Source organism: Phalaenopsis equestris, unplaced genomic scaffold, assembly GCF_001263595.1.
Source record: "Phalaenopsis equestris unplaced genomic scaffold, ASM126359v1 Scaffold000480, whole genome shotgun sequence".
In the NCBI taxonomy this organism is placed as follows: Eukaryota; Viridiplantae; Streptophyta; class Magnoliopsida; order Asparagales; family Orchidaceae; genus Phalaenopsis; species Phalaenopsis equestris.
The window spans coordinates 170,474-181,189 of NW_018164921.1; the positions used below are offsets into that span (position 1 = coordinate 170,474).

The window sequence follows — 10,716 nt, forward strand, 5'->3', positions numbered from 1 at the left end:
CTTATTTAGGTTTTATTATGGGTTTATTCTGGTGTTATTATGATTGTATTATGATAGTATTTATGCATTTTAGGCTTTCAAGAGTGTTTGTGTTATTATGGTATTATTACTGTAGTATTATGGTTGTATTACATATCATGGTGTCATTTATTGTTGTATCTAATTAGTGTTTTTAACAGAGTGTTATGTTCGATGTAAGTAGTGTTATTTTAGTGTTATCATGGTTTTATTATGCTAGTATTTTTGCATTTTTGTCTTTGAAGTATACTTTTGTGTTATTATGGCATTATTTATATGGTATTATGATTGTATTATGTAATATAAGTATACTTTTGTGTTATTATGGTATTATTTATATGATATTATGATTGTATTATGTAATATGTTGTTATTGATTTATAGTTTCATACCAGCAAGATTGTATTTATTAATTGGTTATGTTGAAGCGTTATTTTATCAATTTAATGGTGGAATGTTTGAAAGTTGCAGCTCCCCGAGCCTTTAACTGTGTGCATTGATCAAATTGCAGATAGTTTGCTTCGCGCAGTGGTTCATAATGAGAAGGAAGCCTATGAAAATTATTGTGCATATGCACACCATATTGGATTCACTGTGCGAAAGGACCATGTTGGTTTTTGGCCTAATTAAAAAATGATTAAGACAAGGTTTCATTTGTGGTAAGGCTGGTTTCAAGAAAGAATTTAATAATAATGTGGCGGTGAAGTACAGAAGAGGGGACACAAGGACTGGTTGTCCAGCAATGATCCGATGTCGTCGATTTAGAAGGTAACTGATACGTTAAGAAATTTATAGAAACTCATAACCATCATTTGGCTGCAGACGGTGACAAACATCTATTGCGTTCCAACAGAAAAATGAGTGATGTTAGTGTATAAGTGAAAAAAATGTTGTAATTTGGAGATAAGGCGTCAGTGAAAAAAAATACCTATTAAATTTTCATGCCTGATAACAAAACTTAGTGCTTCTTTGTATAGAAAAAATGATCTAAGAATAATTATATGATTGCATCAATTAATAAACTTAAAAGAAATCCTTAATCTTGTCATCCATGACATGTATTTGTTGATCACATGCTTGCCATCAGGTTGTCTGGATCAAATCTTTGTATTAGATTCTGGGTTAACTGGTTGATCCAGCATCTGGCTTAGTTTGCAGATTTTACTGCTACTACCAAAAAAAAAAAAATAATAAAAAAAAAATAAACTGTCGGAAAATTATTAAACCTCAAAGAAAAATAGAAGAAAAGGAAAAGCTCGGAAACAAAAAATATGGATACATTTCCTTCGTTCGACATGAACCTCATTCCAAATACGGCTACATGATTTTTCTTTATCCTCTTCAAAATTAAAAAAAAAAAAATGAAGGGAGAGGAGAAGACTCCGATCTTGCGATGTAGCTAACTAAGAGGATTTTGATTTATCCTTTTCAATAATGGAGGTAATGGCTACTGGGTTGCTTTTCCCTGCCCTTTAAGATTGTTGGAGGTGTTTTATTTTACTGCCTTTTAATGGAATTGAAACATAAAGTATGGCTCCTGAGAATGCTTTTTAAGGTTTTTCAGCAATGTCATCTTTATGTTATTGACCGTGTAAGCATTTTCTAGGGTTCTTGTTGAGATAAGTATCATTTCTTTAAAGCATCAGTAATCTTTCTTGGATGCTTTTTATTTTGAATATCTTCATGTAGGCCTAATTACCTCTTTTCTAACTTTGTAACTACTCTTTGTAAAAAGCCAAAAAAGAAAAAAAAGGCAAAAGAGCGCAACCTTCAATGCTGATTTCATTATTCTTCATTGACCTCTCATATATTTGATTTAGGATGAAGTCTATAGTCCATCCCCATTATCACTTTAGAGATGGATGTGATAATCACCACCACACTTGACAAGGCATTTGTGGGTTTTTTTCCCTTAATTTTTTACAGGGGTGTGAGGTTGTCTGATGAGCTCAATTTGAAAGTTTATAGGTGGTGGTATCTTGGATTTTAATCGAGCCGATTACGCTGTAGATTGGACTTGACTTGGTCGTATTATGAGGTTTTCATGTTCGGCTTAAACTTGAGCTAATCTTTTAAATATATATATTCATAATTGGCTTGGTTTGATGATGCATAATCATACTTGACTTTTAACTTCACTTGTTCAAATTAATTCAATAAGTAATTTAATGAATTAATAAACATGCTAAAAATTTAAATTAATTTAAATTAATACTTGTGATCAATTGATTTTATTAATCTAAACAAATAAGCAATCAAATAAAATTTTGAATTAGTATCAAATTAATTTATATCAATTATATAAGAAATTATACAAATTATAAGTAAATTTTCTTGCAATCAAATAATATGAATGAGCACTAACAAATTAATTTATTAAAATAAAGAAGAAAGAATGAATTGCGTTAAATTAATATGCATATAAATGTTAAATTATAAATGCTAAATATTTAATTAAATAAATTATAGTTAATCATATTTTATTTAAATAATACATCATATATGATATTATCATCACACTTACTATAGTGTATTAACAAGTTAATTGTTGAAAAGGCTTACATCACTTGAGACGGTCAGCTGCATATCCTCTACTTGTGTGTCCTTAGCAGATTGTGGAATTATAAGACATGGATATTGGAGGAAATGAGATGGGGCTATATTTTGAGAATATGATTTTATATGCGCTCCTTATACTAATCTCCCGCATTTACTCCAATAGCTGATGAAAAAGATGGGAGGTACTTTGTTTTGATGATAATTTGAGATGGAGCTGTGTCTAGCCTTACTTAGGAAATGAGAAAAGAAGGTAGAACTTAGGCATATATACTCGAATCTTTTATAAAAGTAGACATTGTGCTGGCTTTGTTCATGTTGAGTTCAAATATTAAATGAGCTTAGGCATTGGATTACCCTTTGTTTATCAGTTGTGTTCAGCCATTTTATCGATTCGTACCTAGGCTATTTTCCAACATCAAGCTTAGATTCAAAACTACTGAATCGATTGGGATCACTTTTAATTTTTTTCTTATTATTATTTTTAGTTTCCTTTTTTTTTAATGTTTTTATTTGAAATAAAGTATGTTTGGTATGTTGTAATATGTTTAGTTATTTTTTAAAAGTACTCAAAATAACTTTTAGATGTTTTGAGTATTTTTAAAAACTAACTAATTGTTCTTGAAAACTAAAAATTAAAACATGCACTAAACAAGTATGTTTTAAGAAAAAAGCAAAAGCAAAAACAAAATCAAAAACAAAAAAAAAATAAAAAAACAAAGGTGATCCCAAATAAGCTCTAAAACTATTGACAGATTTGTTTATAGTTTTCTTTTAGTGCTTTTCTTTGAGTTAGAATCAAGGCTATCCAGGAATCGAAGGACAATCCTCTTGCTTGATGAGGTGACTTGTCAAGACATATCTTAGAAGAGAATTGAGAATTATTGCTTTTATCTTTTCTACTTTGAAACATTGTGCTACCATAAGTCTTTCTTAGGTGATATAGTTTCGCCAAGTTGGACTAAAATAATGTTATATTATGATGGCGTTTTAGTTAAGTACTCATCTGTATGGTCTTCTGAATAAATTTTCTTATCAAATGAGCACTTTATTATTAGCTAACCATTGTTATTTTCCTACAGCATACTGCTTTGAAATATATGACAATGATAAGCTGGCATCCCTGTAATATTTCATATTGATTGTTTTTTTCATTTCCATCCAGAAAAGCTCCAAGGTTCAGGCGGCCTATGCGTTATCGGCCTTACTGATGAATCATTTTTCTTTTTCGTCGCTATATCATTTATCGGCGGCATTCTATACGGCTCATTTTAATTGAAGAAATTTCAACAGGTAGCTTTTATGGGATAAACCCATCATCTCTTTTGAGCTTTTTTTCAGTTCTTGGAGATGAATATTGCAATTGATCAATAATTTAGAACTAGATTGAATAAGAACATTATTTAGCCATTTTGTATTTGGGCAGACTTTAATCTTTTCTATCTTTGAGTTAGATAAATATTAAGAGTATTTGATTATGATATGTGCTTCTAGCGATGCCAAATATCTGCTCCTCCTATGATATCCTATTTTAATTTTATTACTATTTGTTTTTTACAAACTTCTTATCATAGAACATGGCTTGATTTTACTCAGTGTTATGCACTTGTGAAGCCATTTTCCGGTTAAATTTTTGAAAATTTTATTATTGATCTGTGACGTTTGATTTTTGGGCAAATGGCTTCACAAGTAAAATCATAAAGGCAATTATAATATTTAATTATGATTGGATCTGAATAAAGTATGTATAAAGTTCAACTATGATTCAATCATATCAAATATGTCTCATAACAGTTTTCAGCAAAATTTAAATAAAATTAACATTATAGTGTAATCACACCAGCAGACATGATAGAGCATAATATAATAGTTATAACATGCCAAACTAAGAAGCATTACATCATTGCATAAAGTTTATAGAATCAAAAGTTTTATATTAAATCAAAGGATCTACAATGTTCTTAAATAGGGTGTGCATAAGCACAATAGTTGTGACAGAGCAGACAATAAATTTGATATTTATAACACATCAAAGTTGAATTTCAATTGCATGTGCCTCTATAAATCTTATCACATCTATAAAAGGCCCAAATCTATGGTTGCCGAGGATTAATGATTAATGCTGATATAAATATGCTAAAAATAATTTGATTCAATTCATTAACTTTTAAAAAGTAAACAAAGTACTAGTTAATTAAACTAATCAAATTTTGATGGAAGAGCTATTAAAAATTTTATTTCATTGCTCAACCATGCATTTATGTTACACTTAGATTGGTAGTAACTCAAGAATTTTGGATTGTTCAGAATAAAAATTTTAAAGAAGTAACAAAACTGGTGCAATAGACCAAACAAAAAATTCAACCCCCAGTTCAATAATAAAATAAGTAAGGATTCATCTCCACATTCTTAAAAATTGTATTGTTGAAATGATGTGCTCGTGTAATTCATCAACATGAACAGTAGCTTGCCAATATTACATAAAGCATGTGTGCAAAGATCATTTTTATGCTATTGGATGACAATTTAGATATACTTGATCCTTGGTTATTTATGTCTTATTATCCTACCTTGTTATGAAGAAGTCAACTTCAAGTTTTATATTGATCCATGTTAAAATGAAAAGCTTCAATAATACTATAACCTATTTTTTAGCCCCCATTAACAAGCTTCGTCTATTGAATAACTCTATAGAGTTTCAGGGGCGCTTTCTTCAATAGCTGGTGGAACTTCTCACCATGACGACAAAGCCTGAATCTCCACAACATGGATCTTGGCATGGTCTTCCTCCATGAATTCTGAAATGTCTTCTTCCACATTGTTAACAAAGTTTCTCTCTCTCTCTCTCTCTCTCTCTTCTGACAATTGCTTGATGTCTGCTCGAAGTTTTTGTAAGGCTTGCTCGATTAATTTCCCTTTGACAATTTTGAGATCTTATGGTACCCTTTGGTGAGCGGCGACCCAGGACCAAGCTTGAGCACAATAGACTCAATATGCAAGATTTCTAACTTCAACTTGTCTTCACAAGCAGCAACTCCATTTATTCATATATAAAACTAGAAGGCTTGGTTGAATTCATGTTTGCAAAGACAAATCGTTTGGCTCACCCTCTATGAATTTTAGACCCTCAATTTTCTAATTTGGAGAAAATCAAATAACCATTCTTTCTCTCAACATATTTCAATACCTTTCTGCAAGTCTCAAATAAATTCATTCTATTTCATAAAGTAGATATCTTTCCTACCAAAATTCAATCAAAGAGTTGCAATATTTGATGACAGTGTTGCTATCTGATTAAGTAATTATGATTTTGGATATAATCTCAATGTATTGGGTTACAGTATCAAAATCAAAGCAGATTGTTTGGACAACATCTAATATTTCCATTGCAGTTTTGTAGAAAAAATAAATTCTTTCAGTTTATGTCTCCATGAAATTTATGATCCAAGTCATGGCAATAAATTCTCAGCTCCCCAAGAACTATAATTTGATGCATCTTCAAATATTCAGCCTTTCCTATCTCTTTTATCATAAAATTAGCTGCTTGGAGCCAATCACAAAAAGTTAGTTCTATTAAACTAGTGTTGAGTGGTTTGAAAAGATTGACTTTCATACATGGGATGAAACTTTGATCCATGACTAGCACCACTGAAGGACATTTTTTCATCAAGGAGAGTTCCGCAGCCACCGAGCCTTCATGGTGTGTTGAGACCTCTAGCAAACTTTGTATTATCGCAAAGAACCATGCTCTAATACCATGAACAAAATATCATTTTCTTAAGAGAAGAATTTTCTTTTGTAAGAATTTTATCATATCATTCCTACTGAATTGCAAAAAGAATATATACAGATTTACTCCAAAATTGAAAAAAAAAAATATTATAATAGAAACTAAATAACCACAGCAACATGACAATTTGCTGATCTGCAGAACATACAAATAGTTAGAAAGCCCAGTTCAAAAGTGAAATTAACACAATACTTCAATGTTTAATAAATAAATAAAGAAACACAAACACATAATACTCCAAGGTTTAATCTAATACCATGTTTGGATGATGGGGAAATGAAAATGGGCTGAGATAGGTATGAACTTTTGTTGGTGATAAATCATCAAGCCAATAGTCATTCAATTTTCAATTTCCTTTTACTCTTCCCATAAGCCAGATGCATTCCCAATGAATTGCCCAGCAGGCTCACTAAGTCTGGTAAAAAACAAACAAACTGAGGTCCCATATCATGCAACAAAAAAAGTAGATTAAATGTACAAAAGAATATAAAAATAGAATTGAAGGATCTAAATGATGCATTTTTGTACCACTTTTGAAGCCAATTTTATCATTCCACTTTCCCTTCCTCGGAATTATTTCACCATCATATCTATCAGTGTGCGTTCCATCTTTGTCAAAAATCTTCATTACATTTAACAGGATAAGCAAAAAACTCAAAAGTTGGTCACTGAAGCCACTTCAAGCCTTCACTTGATTAGATTGCCTGCTAAAAAAGTCAGACATGGGCTTAGAAATCAGCATAAAGTTTTTCAAGAAAACAAATTACAGATTACAAACGAAACAAAAGTTGAGTGACCTCGCCTTTCAAAAGATATGACAAGCATAAGATATCAAAGTCACTGGCTTCAATTTCTAATGAAGCCTTTAGGCACCACGCCATTTGTGATTTCCTTTAAACTGGAGAGGTTTGCATATTTAGAACAATCTTGGAACACTAGGATTTAATAATAGAGAAATTTACATACATACCACATAAATCTTATGTATATACATATCTAACACACAAAGTTTGACATTTACCCTTATACCACCTTGGTATCATAAACTTATGCATGAAAAGGTGTATTTCACTTTGCAAAAATAGTGATTGTGGTATTTTTGATGTGATGTTAAAGATTGGAGTGGTATGCATATAAATATCAAACTTTACGTGTTAGATATATTAATAAATAAGAATTTTATCTCTGAAAATGCCACTTACAAAATTTGAAGTTCACTTCTAGTTGCCATTACCATATAAGCCATTGGTTGTGCCAGGGAGAAGACATTTTTCCATGATTCATATCCGAACAACATGACTTCACAATTAACCAATAGTTGATGAAGTATAATCTTTTAACCTGTTCTGCTCAGAAACAAATCAAATTCAAATTTGTTTATGGGCATGCATCTATTTGGATGAATGTTCAAACATTCTATTACCCCCTTCAGTTTTCCTTAGCTTCAAGCAATAAGAAAATTTCTATCAAGTTATCCAAGGCAACATTTTGTAGCAATGGATCAACAAGTTGTGGCAAGTCTCAACTGATGTTGGGTTTCTCTCCAACATTTGTTTTCATGAATTGCTTAGAGACAAACTCTGCTTCTTTCAACATTCCAGCTCCCTCAAGAGTAAGCATTAAAAAGTCCATGCAGCTAGAAATACCACTTGAACCATACTCATCAACCACATTATAAAACAAATCAAAAGCTTCTGAAGCTCTCTCAATTTCACAAAGCCCATTCACAACCATGCATATACATTGAAGATCCAAATTTTCTTTCTTCTCCAAACCGAACAACAAAAGACCTCGAGCTTCTAAGAATTTCTTCTCTTGACAAAGAACAAAGACTAGCTTCGCCATTTTCACGCAATACCCATTGCCATTAAGCAACCCGATAATCATGAAAGCTTTTTTATTCAAACCATTTCTGAAAAGCTTCTGAATAACATCAGTTGAAAGATCACTACTCTGACGGATCTTTCTCTCCAACATCACAGAAACCAAATCAGCAGCTTCATTTGCATAACCATCCTTTTTCAAAAGCCCAGCCAGTACTGAATGAAAACAATTTGTACTCGGTCGGTGACCACTATGCAACATCCTCTTCAAAGCCTCCCATGCAAAACCAATCTTTCCTTTTGATATGAATCCCTTCACCAATTCTTCACACAATTCATAATCCGGCTTCAGGTCCCTCATCACCATTGAAACCAGAAGCTTGAATCCCTTCACAAAAGCTCCTTCCCTGCAATATCCTAGGATAACTGTTCTGAATGAAGCAATATCAACAGTAGCTCTTCTCTCAAGCAGCTGCCCAATAACTTTCCCAGCTTTATCTGTCTTCCCGCAGCTGCACAAATGCTCAAACAATGGATTATAAGCAGCCATTAAGGGGCGACAAGAATCAGCCCTCCTGAAAACCTCCTTCTTATGGAGCTCATCAACCAACATCTCTGCCCTCTCAAACTTCCCAGTGGAGCACAGTCCCCTAATAACAGTGCTGTAAGTAGCAGAATCAGCCCTCATACCTAGTTCAGTCAATCCGTCAAACAACTTGAGCGCATCCTCCACATTACCAGCATCGCAGTGGGCAGCCATCAGAGTATTAAAGGTGCAAATGTCAGGCTTAAAACCCACATTTTTATCAAGAATACTCTTCATCAAATCCAATTTCCCGGCCTCACAAAAACCCTTCATGAGCGTATTATAAGTCATCTTATTCGGCTTCAATCCAACATCCACCATCTTGCCCAATAACGCAACGGCCTCGTCCACCATAAACCGGCTGCAGCAGCCGCGCATAAGGGTAGTGTACGAAACGACATTGGGAACAACCTCAGAGCTCCTCTTCTGCATTTCATCAAACAACTTACGAGCAGCATCGGCATCCCCGGCCCGGATGAGCCCATCTAGAAGAATATTGTAGGTGACAACGTCGGGAGCGCACCGGTGGCGGTGCATTGAGTGGAAAACATTGAAAGCCTCAGGGAGCATTGCATTAAGGCAAAAGCCTCGGATGAGAGTGTTGAAGGTGACGAGATCGGGTGCAACGCCGAGACGAATCATGAGGTCGAAATAGTGTACAGAAGCGCGGGTGCGACCACGGTGGAGGAGAGCTGCAAGAAGGGAGTTGAATGAGAAAGCGGAGTATGCCACTCCACGCGCAGGCATTAGCCGGAAAAGCTCGAGGGCACGGCGGAGATGGCCAGCTCGGGCGAGGGAGCGGATTAAGGCGTTGAAGTGGGCATCGTGGAGGATAGGAGATGGGTGAGGGAGGGAGAGGAGGAAGTCAACAGCGGGGCGGAGGTTACGGGAACGGAGGAGAAGATTTAGCGTCTTTCCGGCGGCGCGGTGGTCGGCGAGTGGGGAGCAGAGGCGGATGGCCGATAGGAAGAGGAGGGGAGCAGAGGAAGGAGAGGGGAGGAGGGAGAGAGCGCGGAGAAGGGAGGAGGGGTGGGTGAGGCGAAGAAGTAGGGGTTGGATGATAGAGTCGAGCGCAGGTGAAGAAGATGGCCGGCTGTCGGTGAATATGCGAACAATGGCGAGAAGATGTTCTTCGTCGACGGCCGGCAACGGCCATGAGGACCGAAGGAGCAGGGGCCGCCGGAGGGCAGACATAGGTCTTGAAATGTAAATAAATCCTTTAATTCCTATATAACTTCTCGTAATATAACTTTTCATTGCTCTTTGCTCATTTGAGAAAATATTACTTATGGAGTTCAGTCATAAGTTTCGTCCAGATAACTTCTCGTAATATAACTTTTCATTGCTCTTTGGCTCATTTGAGAAAATATTACAATGGGTTTGAGGTTTTTTTGGCTCATCAGTTTCTTCTGATTCTTCTGATGTATCAGTTTGAGGTTTTTTTGGCTCATCAGTTTCTTCTGATGTATCGCGTCTGTTGTTCAGTTGTCAGACTCAATATTTTTTCCTCCCTTTAAGCTTCTTCTTCAAAAGTTTCCTTCAACAACGGGACTCCTTCGTTCTATCCTAAAATGATAATATTTTTGTGTTTTACTCTTCCATGTCCGAAGACGACCTCAAAACATTTGGTCGCCAAACGTCTTCTTTTCCAACGACTATATTCGTTAAATACTAGCTTATATGATATTTTGTTGTGATTTAATTAAATAGAAGTAATTTGATTATATAGTTCATAGTAATATTATATATTTTTATTTATTAGTATTATATATTTTCTTGAATTCCTCCTCTAATTTATTATAATCTCATCTCTCATTCTACATTGTACATTTTAAGTACTATACTTTAAAACCTAGTAACTTGAGATGACACGCAAGTGTGATCATACATTTAGTGTTATTAAGTTATTTATTTTCTAATCAAATGAGTCCCATCAAATATAT

General features: G+C 34.2%; 1 protein-coding gene across 1 annotated transcript; it reads right to left on the reverse strand.

Moving 5' to 3' along the window:
• Positions 1-7,074: 7,074 nt before the first annotated feature.
• LOC110028018 (pentatricopeptide repeat-containing protein At1g02060, chloroplastic-like) lies at positions 7,075-10,002 on the reverse strand. The gene is made up of 2 exons (XM_020729710.1): positions 7,567-10,002; positions 7,075-7,262 (listed from the first exon to the last, which is right to left on the reverse strand). Exon 1 carries the CDS (start codon positions 9,965-9,967, stop codon positions 7,886-7,888), a length of 2,082 nt encoding a protein of 693 aa, XP_020585369.1. The 5' UTR covers positions 9,968-10,002; the 3' UTR covers positions 7,075-7,262; positions 7,567-7,885.
• Positions 10,003-10,716: the final 714 nt, after the last annotated feature.

What these genes read in the sequence shown, in the direction of transcription:
- LOC110028018 (XM_020729710.1), bottom strand. Translation starts at nt 9,967, where the DNA reads ATGTCTGCCCTCCGGCGGCCCCTGCTCCTTCGGTCCTCATGGCCGTTG.